Source organism: Seriola aureovittata, chromosome 2, assembly GCF_021018895.1.
Source record: "Seriola aureovittata isolate HTS-2021-v1 ecotype China chromosome 2, ASM2101889v1, whole genome shotgun sequence".
NCBI lineage: Eukaryota > Metazoa > Chordata > Actinopteri > Carangiformes > Carangidae > Seriola > Seriola aureovittata.
In genome coordinates this window covers 27,257,501-27,278,884 of record NC_079365.1, presented here as the reverse complement: position 1 = coordinate 27,278,884, position 21,384 = coordinate 27,257,501, and the positions used below count along the sequence as shown (strand labels likewise).

Here is a 21,384-nt window from a genome sequence, read left to right as displayed (position 1 = left end):
TTAATGAAACATAGTCTTTAAACTGATTGGCAAACATACCGATTACCACAGTTAGAAGGAACCCAGGAAATATCGTCCATGAGCCCGGCGCGCTCCGCGGCGTCTACGCTTCGCTGAGAGTGGTGGTTGGACTTCTTCCTTGTGGACAATTTGGTGGAGACGAAGCTGTAGGAGAGAGAAAGGCTGAACACGCTTGAGTCTGGATACGAGGAAAAATCCAGGTGTGAAGATGAAAAAAGAGCCATTTTGTCTGATTTTAATCTCCGTGAAAAAGCGGCGGCGGCGGGTGGAGGTCTCCTTTCAGCTGCAGCTGATGTAGCTAGCAGATTAGCTTAGCAGAAGCAGCTAGCTTGACGGTTAGTTAACCGGAGAGCAACGATTAATTCAAAATATTCGACCAAAAACCACAGTTTAACAGATTAGTTGTCCCGTTTTAGTTGTTTTTCACTCGTTATTGTGTTTTTTCTGTCTCGGTTTTCTTTCTAAAGTAAAGATTTCACCGCCGTGTCGCTTCCGTCTGTTCAGAGAGATTTCATCAGAAAGTAAAGGGACCGTCCGCAGTGACTCGTCTTTCCTGTAACGTGAAACCTGCGGTTAGGGAGCGTCGCAGTGTTACTGTAGCGGAGGGAGCGTGTCAAAGCGGCAGCATGTGTCCCTTGGTCTGAGAGTCCAAGGTCCCTCTGCAGGTCTGTTACATAAAGACACAGGGTCCCATGTCACTCTGCAGGTCTGCAGGTGCTGCTGCCATGTGTTTATCAGCCTGAGACTCCCACACGGCCACACAGTCCCTTATTTAGACCCAAAGCTCTGTCAAAGCTGCAGGGAAATAGTTAAAAATAGTTTAAAGGAGAGGAACAAATCTATTTAATTGTATTTTCTTTAAAATAAGTTTACTGTTACATGTGAACCCCCTCATTGCTATATTAATTAAAACTTATTTAAAATTATTTAATGAAGTATGGATGAGTATATATATATATATATATGCCTACAGACACATATAAATATATATACGTACAGTATATACATATATATAGGCCTACACACACACACATATATATATATATATATATATATATAAATATACATATATATGTATACAAAATCCCAACTGCTGTTGGTTTAGCTTGTTTTTTTATTTTTGTCCTTTAATTTTACTTTTTTGTTTTTATGTGTCTTTTTTTAGATTATCTCATTTCCCTTTGATCCAAATCTCAGTGGATGGAATTTCTCAGTTGTGATCTTGTAGGATGTCTCCTCCCACTGACTTTAAAAAATCAATTCTTGACATTGAAAAAAAAAAATCATCTGAGCACAGATACTTTATTCTTAAAAAAAAAAAAAAAGCATGTAAATGTATTTTTTTTAACTAACATGATTATGTTAAGCCTGCAGAACAGGCAAAAAGCATTGAAGGCAGAGGAAGAAAGAGACAGGAGAAAAAACAATGAGAATGTGAGACAAGACAAAGACAAAGAAAAGTAAGAAAAGAACAGAAAACAGAGGAATGAAAGAAAACATGTTTCAGAGGAAGCTCAGTATACTTTTTTCGATTCAAGTTTATTTTTAGTGCAAATAATACAAAACATGTTCCAAAATTAAAGTTACACATTAATAACAGCTTCTTTCTATGTTTGAAACTAAATCAGAACGGTGTCTCCGACTATGCTGCAGTGGAAAATCCAATCACATTTTCATTAACTTCAGTATGTCCAGTACAAATAAAGATCCAGTTCATTTTGAACTTACATTCTCTCCCTGCAGTCTCAGGGGTCAGGACTCAAACTCACGAACTTTGCTGCACACCACTCTTTTCCATCACACAGATAAATGTGTTTTAACGTTTCGGGAAGCTCAGTCTCATCAATTCAAGTTTTTACTGAATTCCATTTCATAAACTGCAGTTTTTAAAAAAAAGAGTTTAAACAGATTTTTAAAGACTAAATCCATTTTTCTGAGTTAGTTTAGAGGTTTGGGGTGTGGTCTTGATTTGAATGCATCCTTTTGAATATTAACGTTGAACTGAAATTAAAATTCATTTTTATAAATATCTGTATATACTGTATATCCTTGGTGTTACTTTTTATTTGTGTAATCTATATTTAGTCAAAAGTGGTATTCGCCTAAACAGCTAACGTAGTGACTGTACAAATGTTAGCTGTGTCACAGTGACTGCGTCACTGCGACACAGGTAGAACAGGCAGCCTGTTACCAGACGCCAAAAACCAAGCTATTGTACAAGGCACACAATTGTACATTAAAATCTGCCAAGCACCAAAAACTGAGTTTTCGGGTGTTTGAGGGTCTGAGCTGTGGTTCACAGTAATGTTACACCCACAGGTTGGGCTCCGACTGCAGGTTAGTATTTATTATACAGACTACTGGACACACTGAGCATCCCAGCATGTAAGCAGTTTACAGGTGAATATTTTGACTATAAACAGAGTTTATCAGAGGCTGTGATTGGTGACAGGAGCAGGGATGTGACTGAATCATTCATGGCAGATCCAGGGTCAGTTTTCTCTAATATATAATGTATAATATATACACTATTTCACTCTTATGGACAAAACTATGAAACGTTCAGGGGTTGTTAGAATTAATCATCATACAAAGGCCTGTACATCTGAGAAACAGAAACAGCTGCAGTCATCTGTGTCAGGGTGTGTTCAGGTACAGTACTGAGTGTAGGTCACCTGTGTTTTCACAGGATCCAACAAAACAATCGCTGTAGTTACACACAGGAAATGGAAGAAAATAGCCTCAAAGAGTGAAAATACATTTCAGGTTGTGTTTGTGTGTGTGCTGCAGAGCCCGTGCAGACAGCTGGATCAATGAAAGTGTATCTGTTCTGACAGATGTGAGCTGCACTGAAACGCCTCCTGTGCAGACTCTCTGGAAGCGTGTGTGTGTGTTGGTGTTTGTGTGTGTTTGTCTGACTGATCTTTAGTCACATCTTTCTGCAATTTCTTTGACTTCATGTGATCACGCCGCCTCTAAGATTCACCTCACACACGCTCTGGATGTTGCATCAGTGTTTGAAGGACATACAGGGCTGTCACTTGATTCAGTCAGTAACGCACCATGTTAGCTGACAGCCTGCCTGTCAGTCAACCATCCCAGTCATCAGATGGCTACAGCCCTGATATTCTCAATATGGGTTTAAACCAAAGCGCTGAGCCTCAGCTGCAGCAAACAGATAATTAGGAGCATTAGGGTCAAAGGTAAAGACAAAGTCCTTGAAAATATCTCAGGAAACCAGTTTGACTGAATTGTCGACATTAGCATTTGGAGAAGAGTGGTGAACAGAGCAGATCAGTGGAGTTTGTTTCCTGCAGGTTCGTCCCCTCAGTTTGTCTCGTCTACAGCGCAAAAAACAACCTGCAGAAAATAAATTGGCTCCCCTTCAATATTCACTGCAGCCTGGATCATTAAAAACCCAGAGAGGCAGTTTAAAAATGGCCACAAAACTTTCCCAAAAAGTACAAAATCACAGGCAGAGAAGGAATAAAATGTAGAAACAAGCAGCCGGAGGGGCCGAGCAGATTATTAAGATCTGAGAGGAAAAAAACCAGAGCGGGACGAGCTTAAAGGCAAACAGAAAAACATGTCCCCCTGTCAGGATCTATCCCTCAGACGTTACGAAGCTCTCATGCAGAACAGATCCACCTCAAAGCTTCAAAATCAAATCCACATCCACACTATAAAAAAATATCCTGCGACTACCAACCAGAAGACCGGTCGGATCCACTCCACTCGATATGAACACGACTTCCTGTTAGCAACATTTAAGCTAAAACTCTGTATGTACACAAACACAAAAAGGTAAAACTCTTCTTATCTGATACTTTGTGCTGAAATCACAACCAAGACTTTGTGTGTTTTCTCCGGCTCTGACTGACTCAACTTTTTATTCTCGGGACACAAAAAGCTGCAGGAAAAAATGTCACTGGAATTCCTTAAGGGAAATGACTCAACTGACCGAAAATGGAGTTTCTCTCGTATGATGCAGAATTTCATTCATCTTCAAAAGAAAAAAAAAAGTTTTTTTTTTCATTTACAGTGAAATCGTGTAAAACGTGAACCAGCTTCTGAACATTAATGTGCTGTTTGTTCGTCATCGTCCCTGCAGATAAACACCTTCTCCACCTTCATCCATGACCAGCGTGCGTTTCCCAGCATGTCATTTTTAACTTATCTGTTTTTCTTCTAGAGCTTCTGTTGATTTCACCTGCCACATCTACGACTTCATTCACATCTGAGCAACATGTGCAGACAGAGAGAAATAAACAGAATCCGAACTGGACGCCACTCTGAGCCACTGAAATCACTTCATAGGTAAATCATGTCAGGGGGACAGACGATGTGAAGACCGGACGGCTTCCTTCATCCTCTGATCTCATGAAGCCTGGGACGCAGACAGTCTGTCTGCCTGCAGTGAGTCCATACAGAGTTCTTCATCTAAATTAAGACATTTCCTTTTTTAATTTATTCTTCAAATGTCTTTAAAAGTCTTAAAACTAACGGTGACTGTGTGTTTTCAAGTTAAAAAGTGTAAAAGTGAAAGTTCTGCTTAGAGTTCACATATACACGTGACATTAGAGGCCAAGTTTAATTCAAAACTACTTTGTTAGTTTAACTCATTAACTTTGAAGTGACTTCACTGGGCAGTTTGTTTCTTGACATCAGGAGAATTTGAAATGTTTTAGGAGCCGACTGTGTCAGAAAAATAATTAACTTATTATTTTTTTAATCCAATAAATTACTAATAAAATGTTATTGAGTCAGTTCTCCCTGTGTTTAAAAACTAAACAAACAGCTTGAAATGAACCGTGATGATGTCAGTGAAGTGACCTTTAACCTTAAACTCCCTCCCACACAGAGGGAGGATCAGCCACATGGCTTTTACTTTGAAAGGATTTTTCCTTTTTTTCCTTTGTCCTCCTCGTGAGGACAACTGCTTCTCTTCTTCTCTTCCTTTACATCTGCCACTTCCCGTTTCCTGTCCATCAGTGGGCGGAGTCAGAGCCAGCGGCGCCCAGCTGGTGCCAGTCTACCCAGTGCTGACCCGGGACCAGCTTCTTCAGGGGGATGAAGGTCTCTCCCAGCAAGGTGTTCTCCCAGAAAGCCCCATCACCCAGGACCCGCAGGTGGATCACCCTCTGGTCCAGGTCCCCCCGAGGGATCCGCTCATACACCAGCTGTAGGGATGGGGGGTGTGGTCAACAAATATTTAATATTAACAGTGTCTTTGGTATAAAGTCAGACATCATAAAGACAGGATCAGTTTGTACCATCTCGTTGTAGGTGGGGTTACAGGTGCGTCGTGCTGCCTTGGTCTTCCTCTTGCTGGTCTTCTGGGGGTCGGGGAGGAGGTAGAGCTTCACGTAGGGGTCCGGGTCTGTCCCGTCCTGCAGGGGCTGCTGCACAGACCACACACACATCCACGTCAGTGTTCACGTCTGTCTGAAAGTTAATCTACCTACATTCAGCTGGGTTCACAGCAGCCAATCAGAACATCTGTATGAGAACTCATGAGTCTCAGATGGGCTCCAGTAAAATCAGCAAACAGGAAATGGATCATCAGATTAATCAATAACTGTTCTAAATCAATAATAAACAGAAGTATGCGTTTATTGTCTCCTGCCAACACGTCTCAATAAACACTCATCACGTGACACACACACTGAGTCAGACTGACCAGTCCTCGTATGTGCATGACCATGATGAAGAGTTTGTCGTTCTTGTAGGAGATGGACAGTTTGACTTCACCGAGCTCTTTCCCTGAAGCTGGAGACCACAAGATCTCTGCAACACACACAATACATCCACAACACACACACACAGAGTACACACACAATACATCCACAACACACACAGAAACACATTGGAAGCTGATTAAAAGTCATCGAACATATAAAACTAAAAACACACAGTTGATTTCCTTCATTAAACTGACCCGAGTCTGTATGAGACCCAGGTCCCTGCACTCAGACCTGCTCCTGACTGCAGCCCTGAAACTGTGTTCACACATGGAGTCGGTCTTTACTGCACAGTTACTTATTAACAGAGAGGACACACAGAAGAAGAAGAGACGTTTCCTCTTCTAATAATTTCTATTATCTAATCATAAAACCAGTGTAACCAGTACAACCAAAGACTCAGTGGGAACACACTGACGTATAAACTCACTTCAGTGTGTTTGAAGTGAACACTGTTTATCTGATACAGACAGGAACACACTGGACTTTAACCCTGATGTGTGTGTGTGTGTGTGTGTGTGTGTGTGTGTGTGGTGTGTGTGTGTGTGTGTGTGTGTGTGTGTGTGTGTGCGCACGCGCGTGCTCTGAGTCAGGTGTGTATTATTTTAACAAGGGTGGATCAGTTGAACTTTAACAGAGTTTTTCAGTCATGAATCAGGATCAGGTGCACACACACTATTAGTGCTAATCTAATAATCTAATCTAATGTCACACCCACTGTCAGTGTGTTCAGAGTTACAGAGACACACACACACTTAGACAGATTCACAATCTGATAACACAAAAAAAAGTGAAAGTATCTTTATTGTTACTGTCTTTACACCGGCAGCCGGTCTGTTACAGAACTAATGTGAACACCAGGTCCACAGTGAAACTGATCTGTGTCCAGCTGGTTTTAGCAGAAAGCTCTGTCCACAGTCAAACACCTGAACAGCACCAACACAGGTGAATCTCTTCTTCTTCGAAATCTTTTCAGTTTAACATCAAAACTGCACCACAGCAACATCTGGAGAGGCTGATAACATCAGTTTTTTTTTTTAATATATATATTTAAAGATACAGGCTCCTGCCAGTTATTATGGCAGATCTACATTTACATTGATGGACAGAAAACATTATAAAATATCAAAGATTAAACTAAACGTCCACTCTCATTGGTCAGTTTTCAGTCGTGTGTGTGTGTGTGTGTGTGTGGGTGTGTGTGTGTGTGTGTGTGTGTGTGGTGTGTGTGTGTGTGTGTACCTGCTGGTTTGCTTGCTGTTGTCCCTGGTCTCTCGTCTCTGGGCAGTGGGTGGAAGAAAGTGTAGACCAGGTCACACTGTAACACAAACACACACATAAACACACACATTATTCACATATTCAAAACACAGATCAGAAACTCCTGATGCAAAGTGACAGATGAGACTTTTAATTTGACATCTACACAATTACTTGCTGTAATAAAGTCATAAAGTTTTTCTATGGAAAAATTAATTTTCTCAAATTATTAATCTTTAATTAATGTATATCAACACATTAACAGGGCTACACATCCAAGTGAAAAAATAAGTCATACTTAATCATGTTTATGGAAATACACTGTACATGCAAATAAAATACAATAACATATGTTCATTTTCAGTGCGTGGGGGAGAGTTGACGTCCTGCCAAGTTTCTAAACCTGGACAGACCTGATACAGCAGTAAGGATCCACACCCACAGTGTGTGTGTGCGTGTGTGTCTGTGTGTGTGTGTGTGTGTGTGTGAAAATGAAACTTGAGTGGATGTTGAGAACATGAACACAGTGTTCTGATCAGCCCTCAGCGTCGCTGAGCTTCATAAACAAACAGAGAAACTGAAACCTTTAACTAGTTAAACTGAAAGATTATTTCCCATATAGATAAGCCAGAAAGTCATAAATTAAAAAGCAGGATATGTTTCATTACTGGACATTTAAACAAACGCAAATTCATTCATGATGTTATTTAATTACATTTAATAAATACATGAATTTATTAATGATTGAGTGACACACGTCGGCGCTGACTGTGGGAAACAGACACTGGTCTGTTGTCTTTTATTCTGAAAGTCACTGTAAACTGAACTGAAACCTCTTGAAAACATTTAGGAGATAAAAGATTTTTATTTGACGACAACAACAAAAACATTTATGTGCTGCTGACTGTAAAATATGAACCTCACAGGAGCAGGAGCCACATTAACCTGCTGTCATCCTCTTTTGATTATATATTATTATATATTATTATATATTATTATATATCTGCCTCGCGGGAGAAACCAAATAAACCAGGAAACCAGAGTCTCCATTGGTCAGAGATCAGACTGTGACTGACCTGGGCCACCTCCGGGCCGGCGTGGATCAGGTGCCAGACGTAACCGTTCAGCTCGTCTTTCCTCCTATCAGCCGTCGCCTCACCTCGGGACCGACCAATCACAAAACGGCTCGGGAAGCTGGGGGTGGGGCAAAGAGGAGACCGTGTGTTGTTCGTATTATAACAACATGCAACTTATCATATGTTGACAAGGTCTGTGACCTGATGAGATAAAGTGACGTGTTCGTAAAAACTGAATCATTGGTAACAATGAGAAAATATGTCACAATAATATTAACCTTGTGTGCATGTGTGTGTGTGTGTGTGTGTGTGTGTGTGTGTGTGTGTGTGTGTGTACCTGGGCAGTCTGGATGAGGGGAAGATAAGTCTCATTTTACTGTGAAGTTCATGAAACTCTTCAAACGTCCTCTGAACCAGCTGCACTTCCTGCTGACCTTCACGCTCCACCTTCACCACAAAGGCCTGAAACACACACACACACACACACACACACACACACACACACACACACACACACACACACACACACACACACACACACACACAAATATGAAACAAGTTCCTGACATCTTTGTTTTGGTTTTCCTGAGTCTTCCAGAGAACTGAACTGTATCATTAAATCTCTTCCTCAGGATTTAATGCAGCTGATTAAACATCACATGGAAACTCTGTTATCTTCTCGGAGAGTGAATGGAATTTAAAAAGACATTAGCGTGTAATAAAATATTTATTTTGGAGTTCCTGTACTGATAAAGACTCAGCTTCGAATTTCTTGGACTAAATTTACAGATATTTTCCCAGTTTTTCTGACACAGCATCGAACGCTACGATAGATTGATCAGTTTTTTTGTTGTAGACGAGTGATAACTTCATCAATTTCCCTTATTTCTTATCACTGACACTGACAATCCTTAATCAACTGTATTTAATTAGTTAAAAACCAGAGATGCATCAAACTGCTGGACTCATCTGTTTGTGCCTATGTCTTTCTCTCACTGTTATTTTTGACTTTATTTTTATGCAATAAGGAGAGAGACGCACCTTCCAAACATTCACATTTTTTAAATTTTAATCTGCCACCATCTTTAATGTGAGTCAATGAAGGGCTCAGTTCAGTTGCGGCTGGACTCACGTATGCCTTGCTGGGGTTGGTGGTGCGGATGTGTCTGCAGATGTACAGATTCCTGATGAGGCCGTCGCTCTTCACCGTGTGAATTCTGGGAGCAAACGACAGCGTGGGACGATCCTCCGACGAGGCGAACTTCATCTGGGCCAGATTGTGGATGAAGAAGTTGAGCTTGGTGGCGACGCTGCCCAGACTGGACTCGATCAGCCTGCACAGGCCAGAGAGGGAGGAGGGTTAAAGGACCAATCTGCTGAGTTATATCATATTATATTTCTTTATTTCCCTTTTCTTTCTATTGCTGTTTAATATATGATTCTATTTATTTTTGTTGTTATTTATGTCCCTGTTTGTTTTTGTGATGATTTTCCTGTGTTTGTGTAATACAGGGTCCAAGCACATTTTTCCACGATGTCTCCATGACGTTTCCATGACGTTTCCATGACGTTTCCATGACAATAAAACAGTTTTCATGAACTGAGCTTCTCTGTGTATAATGTACCTGGTGAAGTACATGGTGGCGTCGGCCTCAGACTCATGAGGTCTCAGTGCGTCGTAGACGTACTTCAGATCGTCCAGGTCCGACAGTTCAGGGATCCCACAGGACAACATCTGCGCGCACACACACACACACACACACACACACACACACACACACACACACACACACACACACACACACAACAGCTATGATCATCACATTATCAGTGGATCACATGATTACAGTGTTAAAGGAGCTTCTCACAGCTACTAGTTCAGTTTCAGTGTAGAGCTACAATAATTGGTCCATTAGTCAATCGACAGGAAATTAATTATTTACATGTTTTTCAATATTTTTTCTTCTTGGTTTATGACGTTTGAAAATAGTGTGTGTGTGTGTGTGTGTGTGTGTGTGTGTGTGTGTGTGTGTGTGTGTGTGTGTGTGTGTGTTGTACCAACCAGGCCCAGCAGGTTGAGGAACAGGTGTGTGTGTTTCCTGATCAGGTTGTAGGCCTCGCAGCATAGATCCACAAAGTCGTGGAAGCGACTGGACGGTTTGTCTCCTCCGTTGATGACGTACGCCATGTCGGAGGTGAAGACGAAGGGGGCGCGGTCCCTGCACGGAGTCACATGACATGTTTAACTAATCCAGACTATCAGATAAAAAAGATCCAGCTAACTTTGAGCACAGGTACATCAGTCCGTTCCCTCACCGTTTGATGTTTCCGAACATCTGCGCGTGTCCCAGGAACTTCCCGAAGTCGATGTGGAACATGTGACCGCTGGTCTTCAGCATGATGTTGTCGTTGTGGCGGTCGCAGATTCCCAGGATGTAGGTCGCCACGCAGCAGCCGGCACACGAGTAGATGAAGTTCTCCACCGCCTGGACACAGACAGAAGTTTAGACTCACATGCATGGAGTTAGTTTGATTTTATAACCAGTCATCACATGCAGAGGTCAGAGGTCACAGGTCAGGTGGGTCAGAGGTCAGTTCGGTCATGATATTAGGGCCGAAACTAACGATTATTATTATCATTGATTAACTTGAAGATTATTTTCACATCACCTTTTGTTTAAGTTTACTGTCTGACTGGGTCTGTACAGGTGTGTGTACAAGTGTGTGTCCAGGTGTGTGAAAAGGTGTGTGAACAGGTGTGTGTGTTACCTTGTCGTACTGCTCGTCAGTGGGGTTGTGTTTCAGCAGCCAGTCGGCCAGCGGACGGTCTTTGAAGGATCCAGTGACTCCGTGTTCCCCCTGGATCTTCCTCAGAGTGTCAGCTTGAGGAATCATCTCGACCATACCTGAGAACAGGGAACAACACACCTGTCAATTACACCTGTCAATCACACCCATGAACAGGTGAAATACAGGTAAAAAATCTTCTTGGTATACACCTGTCCTCCTGTTGTATACACCTGTCCTATTGTAGTTTACACCTGTCCTCCTGCTGTATACACCTGTCCTCCTGCTGTATACGCCTGTCCTCCCGTAGTATACACCTGTCCTCCTGTAGTATACACCTGTCCTCCTGTAGTATACACCTGTCCTCCTGTTGTATACACCTGTCCTATTGTAGTTTACATCTGTCCTCCTGCTGTAAACACCTGTCCTCCTGTAGTTTACACCTGTCCTCCTGTAGTATACACCTGTCCTCCTGTAGTTTACACCTGTCCTCCTGTAGTATACACCTGTCCTATTGTAGTTTACATCTGTCCTCCTGCTGTATACACCTGTCCTCCTGTAGTATACACCTGTCCTCCTGTAGTATACACCTGTCCTCCTGTTGTATACACCTGTCCTATTGTAGTTTACATCTGTCCTCCTGCTGTATACACCTGTCCTCCTGTAGTATACACCTGTCCTCTTGTAGTATACACCTGTCCTCCTATAGTATACACCTGTCCTCCTGTAGTTTACACCTGTCCTCCTGTAGTATACACCTGTCCTCCTGTAGTTTACACCTGTCCTATTGTAGTTTACATCTGTCCTCCTGCTGTAAATACCTGTCCTCCTGTAGTTTACACCTGTCCTCCTGTAGTTTACACCTGTCCTCTTGTAGTATACACCTGTCCTCCTATAGTATACACCTGTCCTCCTGTAGTATACACCTGTCCTCCTGTAGTATACACCTGTTCTCCTGTAGTATACACCTGTCCTCCTGTTGTATACACCTGTTCTCCTGTAGTATACACCTGTCCTCCTGTCCTCCTATAGTATACACCTGTCCTCCTGTAGTATACACCTGTCCTCCTGTAGTATACACCTGTCCTCCTGTAGTATACACCTGTTCTCCTGTAGTATACACCTGTCCTCCTGTCCTCCTATAGTATACACCTGTCCTCCTGTAGTATACACCTGTCCTCCTGTAGTATACACCTGTTCTCCTGTAGTATACACCTGTCCTCCTGTTGTATACACCTGTTCTCCTGTAGTATACACCTGTCCTCCTATAGTATACACCTGTCCTCCTGTAGTATACACCTGTCCTCCTATAGTATACACCTGTCCTCCTGTAGTATACACCTGTCCTCCTGTAGTATACACCTGGAGTGACCTCACCTCGCCCTCTGCCAGTGGAGAAGCATTTGAAGATGACCATCCTCATGTCGAGACCCTCCTGGATCCAGATCTTGTTCATGATGCGGATCATCTGCAGAGTCAGCATGTCCTGCCGCAGGTCGTCTCCTGACTGCACAGAGACACACACACAGTCTAAATATGGCGGGTCCGGGCGGGAGGGAGACCTGATCACCTGTGTCTTCAGATTCAGGTAAAAAAAAAAAAAATCAGATGTTACCTTGAAGATGACGTTGATGTGGTCTCCCAGAGGGTCCAGGTTTTGGAAGGACAGTTTGAGAGGGACAGCGTTGGAGTTGAAGAAGGAGCATGACTGTGAAAGACAGGAGAGCGTGAGACCTCAGCTCTGAGTTCACAGGAATTTAACTCTTATTGTCTCAGTGTCGACTGAAAGACGGAGCAACGTCAGATATCAGAGTAGGTTCAGTTCTCTCTCTCACCACTCACTTGAGAGCTGCCCACTACTTGTCCTAATCCTAACAGGCCACTCCTGCTCCCACTGTCAGTAAATGTTCACGCGTCGTTTTACCAAAGCATCTTATCTCTCTTACTGAAAGTCCCAGGAGGCTCCGCAGGTTTCTCACCAAGAGTTTCCTCTGATTCTGTAACAAACCTGGGAGCAAATATCTTTTCAGTCTGAATCTGATCCGAGGTCAGTTTGTCACGCCCTCCCTCTCCAACCTGAACAGAAAACTATTTAAATTTTCAGAGATTCTCGATTTGATGCAGGGGGGAGGAAGAAATGATGAAAAGCATCAGAAACACGTTAGTATTCAAAGCAATGTCTTGAACATGTCTGGAGTGGATTCCTTAAATGTGGACTTGGTCCGACTGGATCCTTGTCATCTTAATATGTATGAGCCTGATTTCCTGCAGCAGCTGACTGACTGTGAGCAGGTCTCTGACTGAGAAGCTGCTTTAAAAGCTGAAAGACTCTGTGAATCACTACAGACCAGAACCTGGCCTGTCCCAAAGTCAGGACCGACACAAACATCGGTTTCTTTGACATCAGACAGCTATGAGCTACTTTAAGCCTCCAGACGTCACAGGAATACGATTCCTGATCTCCTTCCTGCTCTAAAGAGGACGGACCCTTTAATGACCCTATGACCTTTCCTGTAGCGCCACCCACAGGATGAATAGACAGACAGATGGACACTGTTCGTCTCTTGTCTCATCCTGTACCTGGATGTTGATTCCTGTGACCAGCAGCGCCGGGTTGAGAGGAAGTCTACAGCTGCTGTTCATGGAGAAGAACTGCTTCATCTCCTCCAGACCCTCTCTGAGGATGGACTGTAACACACAAACACAAACAAGATTCATGTCTCTCACGTCCGTGACGCTCACAGAAAGGTCAAACTTTTTCCAGACTAACTAACTCTTGATGTCATTATCCGCCGTGTCCTCCCCACCTGTCTGCTGGACGGCGTGGCATCTCGCACTTTGTGAGCCACCTTGGCGAGGATGGAGACGAGCCAGCACTGACGGTCGAACTCGTCCCGGAGACCTCGGCCGACGCAGCAGAGCAGAGCGGCCAGAAGGTGCTGATACCGAGCGCTGAACTGACTGTCCTGCAGGTTGTCCTTCAGCAGCCTGAGAGACGGAGACAGACACAACCAAGGCTCAACTTAACTAAACCAGACTAACCCAGATCCTGGATCCAGAACCTGTCCTACAGTTTGTCCCTCTGAGACAGAGACAATCAGTCTGTGTCTGCTAATTCTGCATAACGAGTTAACCTCTTATGAACCAGATGGATTAACATTAACTGGTAGCATGTTAATAAACAGCACAATGAGCTTTAAGCAATTTAAAATGCTCAGTTTGATTATCACACCGGATGTTGTTGTTTATCTAGGAGAAAGAAAACGAAAGAGGTCTGGAAGCAGGACAGAGGTCCAGACCTGATCTGATAACTCTGTGTGATCAATAAATCAGACTGTAGCTGACCAGAAGAGGTAATGAGCGATGCGAACGTCCCCGATGGCTCTCCGTAGGAGGAAGCGAACCAGAGAGCTGTCCAGGTAACACTCGTACTTCAGAGCCTGTGACAAAGAGACAGAGACAGGATCAGTTCTGAAACAGAGACACTACGAGTCCAGTCAGTTTCTATCTGAGAAGCCAAAACCATAAAGTTCAATTATATTTTATATGTATTGCAGGTGTTTAATCATTGGCTAACAGCTGTGTCCATTGGTGTTACTGTGGAGTTTACACTCAGTGTAATGTTTATTTCCACAGTTCAGCAGAGTCACATCACACCTGCGCTACAAACAACTCATTAACTGATGAACTAACTCTAATTAGCTGTTATGTTATGTGACTCTCTACACTTCCTGAACAGATGTTTCACACTAAAAGCACCTTTAAAGTGAAACACCTAAAAGGAAGTGTTGAGTTTCACTGTTTGCAGCTAAACAGTTATTTTCAAAATGAGCTGATACTGACGTACGAAGGCAGCACTGTCCACATACTTTTGGACGTGGAGGTAAATCTTAGTAAAGAGGTAAGTAGACTGGAATATGTGTTAAACTGTGGGAAAGAATGGACAGAACTAAGATTAAATACAAACAACAGAGCTGGTCAGGTGACAAGTCATTCTGCACTTCCAGCTCTGACCCACAGGGAGGCGCTACAGACACATAATAGCCACCAGAAATGTGCACAGCAGGTCGTTCCTGCCAAATACAATAAGATCAGTGAACACACACAAACTGTGCCTCAGTCACAAATAACAGTCAGGAAGAACAAGAACAGGTTGGATGAAATGTGAAATACCTGTGCAGGAAGTGTTGATTTTAAAAAATAGCAAAGAGCAAGTTCATCAGAAAATGTTAATGACAGAAAGTGTTTTCCATGACAAGACTCTGTTACTGGACGTACACAACAGGAAGGTCTGAGTTTTTATCAACAGCAAATTAAAACAGGAGCAGCTCGGGAAACGGGGAGGCAAGTAAACACCTGTCTGACCTTCACCTGTCTCATTTAACACCAGTATTCAGATACAACAGGAAGCAGAAAAATGGTACTTATTATTACTTCAACCGGATGAGTGCTGCCCCCAAAGACGACGACATCAAACATCACACCTGCTGCAGGTGTTCACACACCCTGTCATCACGTTACCTGGACCAGCTGAGGCAGGAAGTCCAGCAGCTCTGGGTCTGAGATGGAGTCCATCCACTGGACAGCCGTCCTTCTCAGCTCCTGGTCCGGGAACCTGCAACACACATGATGATGTCACTAACGCGCTCAGACCTTCAGATGAGTGGGTGAGTCTCGGTGAGCAGGGACGTACGAGGCGTGGAGGAGTCCCAGGGCGTCCAGGTGGCCCAGGCATGCCCACTGTCTCAGCAGGGCGTAGATGTCGGGCAGACAGGCCCACTCCCAGCAGGGGGCGCTGGCCAGAACCAGAGGCAGCGCCGCACTCTCAGCCTGACAGAAGGCCTTCTTCTCCCACAGCAGGCGCTCATCCTCCGTCGTCAACCTGCACAGGTGCAACACACACAGTTTACACAGGATTTCAGTGGGTTTTTATTAAACATGGAAATTCTTCTGATAATGTGAGATGCCTCCTAAATATTATGTGGTTCGTGTGGGACTCCTAACAGCAGCTATCTCACTCAACGATGGGAAAATGTTTGATAGGACAGAATGGAGATACATGTTTCAGACGCCCAGAGCTTTTGGGTTTGGCCAAACATTTATGAGACCCAGAGAGACTGTAGCGCTCTCACTGCAGGTCTGGAAACCTGCTAACTGCTGCAGCAGAGACCTCACAGGAGGTAAATCTATGTAGCTCCTGTTTCTGTTGGCTCACACACTTGGACCTGATCTCTGATCCCGGATCAGATCCTCAGATTGTTTCTGATTTCTGGATGAAGACACCAAAATGTTCCGCAGGTTGAAAACATTTTACATCCCAGAGGTGAACCAGAGGGAAAAACCATCTGGACTGTGTGTAACCTCACGCCACAGGTTTGATTAGTGTGAGCGAAGAGTCAGAGGCGACACTGGCTGCTGCTTTTACAAACTGAGATGTTTCACTACTAAACACTTTTTAAGATGCGACTGAAAATGGTTTGAGTTCCAGTTTTTTGAACTGAGTTGTATGATGAGATTTGTCCACTGGTGCAGTACGGAAGATTGGATGAGTCATGATTTATATGAGTAAAACAGACAATTTAATAGAGAAATGTATTAAATTAAATAAAATGTGATGACAAATAATAATAAACACATATCAAATGAAAAATATCTCTCCTTATGTTAAATTAATTAGTTGGCAATTTAAGAAATGAATAAGCAATCAAATATAAAGTGAAATAAATCGGTATCCACTGAAAAAGCCTGCCTTCAATTACATACTCAGAATATATTAAAATATATAGAAATGTATTTATTTTTTGGACACCTAATACCTTAATTCTGGGAGAGGTATTAATGTTTTTCTTGTTAATATATCATAGTTTATTTAGGTATCATATCTATCTAATTGTGTGTTTCATTAATTATGACTACTTTAGTTTTTTGAGACTTTTCTCTTCTTTTTATTCGTATTTATTTATTTAGTATTTATTCCATTAAAACATGTTAGTGTTACTGCAGCTGTGGATAATCCCAAAATAGATGCAGTCACATCTGCTTATTTTATTTATCAACAGTGTCTTCGTCCATTTCTCATGTTTATCAACAATACTATCAGTATTAATCAAGTGTATTTGTGTGTGTGTGTGTCAGTGTGCATTTCTCTGACCAGAAGAAGGCCTTCTTGTGCAGGACGTCCTGCAGCTGGATTTGACTGATGGTGTCCAGTCTGGAGAAGTCGTACTGAGGACAGAAGTCTGCTGGAGGAGGGGTACTGAAGCGAACCTCGAACGACGAGGTGGGAAAGTCCACCTGAGACAAAACGAGACAGAGAGAGAGAGAAACCAGTGAGAGGGAGGACGCTGAGACACGTTGGCTTGTGAAACTTTAACAATGAAGTTGTGTTTCCAGGCGTCAGTTTTTAAATATTTAAATATTTAAAAATTAAATATTAAATATTAAATATCTGTAACGACCTGTTTTGATTTAGACTTCACCCTCTATAATCTCAACAGTGTTTGAAGTACACTACCAGCTGAAATGGTGGCATGGCCCTTTAAAACTGTGAGCAAGTGGAGCTCCAAACAGAATCTGAACAAGCTGTTCCAGTCCTGTACTGTGTGTGTGTGTGTGTGTGTGTGTGTGTGTGTGTGTGTGTGTGTGTGTGAGAGAGAGAGAGAATCAGTCGACTGCACTGAAACAAAGAGCCACAGATCTGAGTGTGTTACACTGACCTACACACAACTTCACTGAGTGTGTGTTTGAGTCAAAGCTCAACAGCTGAACTGAACCATGAATCAGTGTTTACAGTGTTTTCGGGGGGGTGGGTGTGTGGGTGTGTGTGTGTGTGTGTGGGGGGGGGGGGGGGGGGGGGGTGCTGTTTAAGGTACAGGTGAGACAGTGAAATACAATCCAGGACGTCCAGTCTGAGAAACTCATATGTGATTGCCCAACACAGCACCTTACAGCCCTCCCACTTTGTTACCCCCGCTGTGCCGGCAGACTGGCTCCATCCGGGGGGAAAAATGGGCCTGAGTGCAGCCTTGGCTCCCAGCACTGAAATCTGAGTCTTTAATGTTTGTCTCTGAGTCAGATTAGGAGATTATACAGTTATAAATTTGTGCTGTGATTGGACCAATCAGAGGGAGGAGACTACTCCAGGAACAAAGGTTCGCTACTGAAGATGTTTTGAGTGACGTTTCCCTTTAACTGGCCCTTTAAATGATTAGTGTGTGTGTGTGTGTGTGTGTGTCACCTGCAGTATGACACTGTCTGGTTGGCTGAAGTTGGGTGAACTCGTCCGGGCGTTTCCGCTACTCCCTGGGGTCGAAGGCCACAGACCCAGTAACTTCCTCCCACATGTCAGGACGCTGCAAACACACACACACACACAAGTAGGGGGTGGGGGTGGGGTCAGTCAGCACACATATTGAATACACACAGGTGGTGGTGGTGGTGGGGGGGGGGGGGGGGGGGGGCAGTCAGCAGACACAATGAACACACTCCACACTTCCTGCTGCTGTGAAGGAAATGATATCACAAAGGCTCAACTGGGACCTGATGGAGGGAGGATGTGTGTGTACGAGTGTGTGTGTGTGTGTGTGTGTGTGTGTGATGAAGTGGGTGGGATGGGGCGTTCAACATTTTGGTGAATCCTCTTCTTGTCTTCCTCTCTGAGAATCAGACGTTCAGACTGATACCACTGTCATGTCTGTACAAGGGGAACGGCTAGCTTAGCTTAGCATAAGCATGAGACACAGGGGCAAACGGCTAGCTTAGCTTAGCATAAAGACTGGACACAGGGGGAAACAGCTAGCCTGACTCTGTCCAAGGGAAACAACATCCATAGGTCACATGTGGGTCGGACTATTTGTTAGCCGGGAGCAGTGACTTCCTGGTTGGGAGCATCATGTGACTCACTGTCTGAAGTTGAAGAGCGGCATGGTGACCCAGCCCAGAGCCTCGATGCTGCGACGCTGTTTCCCCTTGTCCTCAGCTCCTCCGGGGGGGGGCAGAGAGCTGGCAAACAGAGTCACGGTCAGCTGAGACTCTCTGGGCAGCTGGTTGATCTGCACCGGGAAACACACCCTGTGGAGGGGTATTTAAAGATCTGGTGAAAATCCAAACGTTATCTCATAGACATCACATGCATCAGGTATGGGAGTGTCCACATACTTTTGGCCATGTAGTGCAGCTGTACCTGTGTTACAATTTTTTATCTATTGGATGCAATTCTGTGTCCACATACTTTTGGCTATTAGTGTGCATTAAAATTAGCTTTACTGAATGTTAGCGCTCTGGTCTCAGGTGAGAGTTCAGTGGGACTCAGGTGAGACTCAGGTGAGCGTTCAGTGAAACTCAGGTGGATTACATACCTCTGGTCCCACACCACCAGGTGGAACAGGTATTTGCTGACCGACTGCTTGCTGGTGTGCTGCGGCGCGCAGAGCTCCTCCCCTCCATGAGTCAGAGAGCAGGACAGGAAGAAACCCTCGTAACTGACCAATCAGAGAGCAGGGACATGATGTCATAAATGAGGTCAGAGATTTATTTTTTTAAAAATCAAAGTAACAACAAAACCTGATCAGCTGCTGATTTTCTTCACTCTGATTGGTTTGTTGACCTGCAGCTGTCGCAGCTGACCGACAGGTGTGTTTCTGCTGACCTCACAGACTCCTGCTCATTTTCCATCCAAACATAGTTTTAACATATTTTGCATAAAATTCAAACGCAGTGTGAAGCTGAACAGACGTCCTGCAGTTTGTACACGACAATAAAACTATTTATTCTTCTACTGCAGCACATTCATCCGACAGCTGCAGTGACTTTGGAGACAGAGATTTTTCATATAAAACACATACGTTTATAAAATATGATGAATATTAAAGTTTAAACCGGTGGTTAAATATCTGTGACCTCTGACAAGAAGGTCAGTGTGTCATTCAGACCTTCTCTCATGAACAAAAAGGAAAAATGCTCATTACAGTTTCTCAAACTGTGACTCAGCAGATTTTCACACAGAGAAGCTGGAACAAGTGAAGTCTTGGTATCTTTCTTCAAAATAACTTCAAAGAACTGATTGTTAAAATATACGCAGGTTCATTTCCTGTCGATCAACTAATGGATTAATCAACTACTCGTTTCAGCTCTAGCTGTTTTCATTTCCATCACAGAGACATTTCTCCTCTAAACTTCTCACATGGTTTCATTTAAGTCCAGAAAGCAGCGAAGATCAGAGAAAAGTCTAAAAGCTGAATCCAGATCAGTGAATCAGAGCTTTGGTTTTTCTTCTTTGCTCTGCCATGAATCATGTGACGACCCCTCAGATTTATCTGGTGACCCTTTGGAAGGACTGAACGATCTATGATATATAAAGGATCTGAGTACTCTCCCCAAATCTTTGCAGGGTCGGTCAGCTGCAACTTTCATTATCCATTATTCAGCTGATTCTGCTTTCAATTAATCCATTAAGCTACAAAATATTAAAAACAGTAAAAACTTCACTTTGTTTTCTCTTTCCTTCATTTTAGTCTATCAGTTAGTCTGAGTTTGTTGAGCTGCTGCTGTGGCGACAAAGAAAAAGAAAGCAGCAGTTAAAGCTTGTGTTGCTGATGAATATTGAACTCAAAATAAACTGTGGATAAAATCATCTTTAGTGTTGTTTAACAGTAAAATGATCTGCCCTTTATTACATTGAAAAACTGCACACATGAAGAAGTTTTATCCTCCAAGGCTGAACTCATTTCTAACTCCCGTCTTCATACAGTCTCTGTGACTCTGAGCTCAGTGTAAAAAGGAGTGAGGGATGTGAAGAGACAGAAGCTGCAGAGGAAACTGGAAACATCTGAGTGAGTCAAATGAAAAGTATTTTAAACTGGCAGAGTTTAGTTTCACAGTCCATCAGAGGCTCTTTAATCTGGGTGTTGAGTCCAGAAACAGTTAAAGAGCCAACAAACGCGCTGCTGAGGAGGAGCAGCTCCTCCTCCTGTCGGGATCCAGCTGTTACAGTCAGACCAGGCGGCCTCCAGGAGGCGCTACAGACATTTCTGAGATCTGAATATGTCTTCAGGGGCTTCAGGGAAATTTGAGTATTTTCTGAAATGTTGTATTTTCTGTTGGCGAACATTGTGAGGGCGACATGAAACCTGAAGGCAACGCGGTGCCTCTAATCTGAAACAAAAACCTACGTCCTCGTCTGCAAAACAGCTCTCACGACAAGCTTCACCAGGAAGTGCGGAGGCTGTGAGCAGAGTGCGGCCTGCGAGGCGAGACCCAGGGCAAAAACCACTGCAGTCAAATGTTCTGACTGCGGTGGCACAGATGAGTCAGTCAACATGTTTGATTTAGCAACTGCACAGTCAGAGCACACCTTACTGAGATTACAACTTTAATCTGAAACTATAAAAGTGAGGGGAGTGGAGTTACACTCCACGTCAACTATGATTACTCTATGAGGGAGGTTTTCATTCATGGTGAGAGATAAACTATACTGATGTAGCTGGTCAAGAGAAAGTCAG

General features: G+C 43.3%; 1 protein-coding gene across 1 annotated transcript in view; it reads right to left on the bottom strand.

The window, feature by feature from the left end:
- Positions 1-1,541: 1,541 nt before the first annotated feature.
- pik3c2b (phosphatidylinositol-4-phosphate 3-kinase, catalytic subunit type 2 beta) overlaps positions 1,542-21,384 on the bottom strand; it is a 39,445-nt gene continuing 19,602 nt past the window's right edge. Inside the window, exons 12-33 of the mRNA XM_056402142.1 lie at positions 19,243-19,365; positions 18,788-18,955; positions 18,123-18,237; positions 17,037-17,179; positions 15,579-15,767; positions 15,407-15,500; positions 14,231-14,325; positions 13,693-13,873; positions 13,466-13,573; positions 12,501-12,593; positions 12,263-12,392; positions 10,868-11,004; positions 10,415-10,584; positions 10,161-10,317; positions 9,724-9,833; positions 9,231-9,432; positions 8,436-8,560; positions 8,099-8,216; positions 7,005-7,080; positions 5,702-5,808; positions 5,295-5,423; positions 1,542-5,201 (exon numbers count right to left, since the gene is read on the bottom strand). Of these exons, the coding sequence (XP_056258117.1) occupies positions 5,010-5,201; positions 5,295-5,423; positions 5,702-5,808; positions 7,005-7,080; positions 8,099-8,216; positions 8,436-8,560; positions 9,231-9,432; positions 9,724-9,833; positions 10,161-10,317; positions 10,415-10,584; positions 10,868-11,004; positions 12,263-12,392; positions 12,501-12,593; positions 13,466-13,573; positions 13,693-13,873; positions 14,231-14,325; positions 15,407-15,500; positions 15,579-15,767; positions 17,037-17,179; positions 18,123-18,237; positions 18,788-18,955; positions 19,243-19,365 (2,962 nt within the window). The 3' untranslated portion in view covers positions 1,542-5,009. The remainder of the gene's footprint in view (positions 5,202-5,294; positions 5,424-5,701; positions 5,809-7,004; positions 7,081-8,098; positions 8,217-8,435; positions 8,561-9,230; positions 9,433-9,723; positions 9,834-10,160; positions 10,318-10,414; positions 10,585-10,867; positions 11,005-12,262; positions 12,393-12,500; positions 12,594-13,465; positions 13,574-13,692; positions 13,874-14,230; positions 14,326-15,406; positions 15,501-15,578; positions 15,768-17,036; positions 17,180-18,122; positions 18,238-18,787; positions 18,956-19,242; positions 19,366-21,384) is intronic.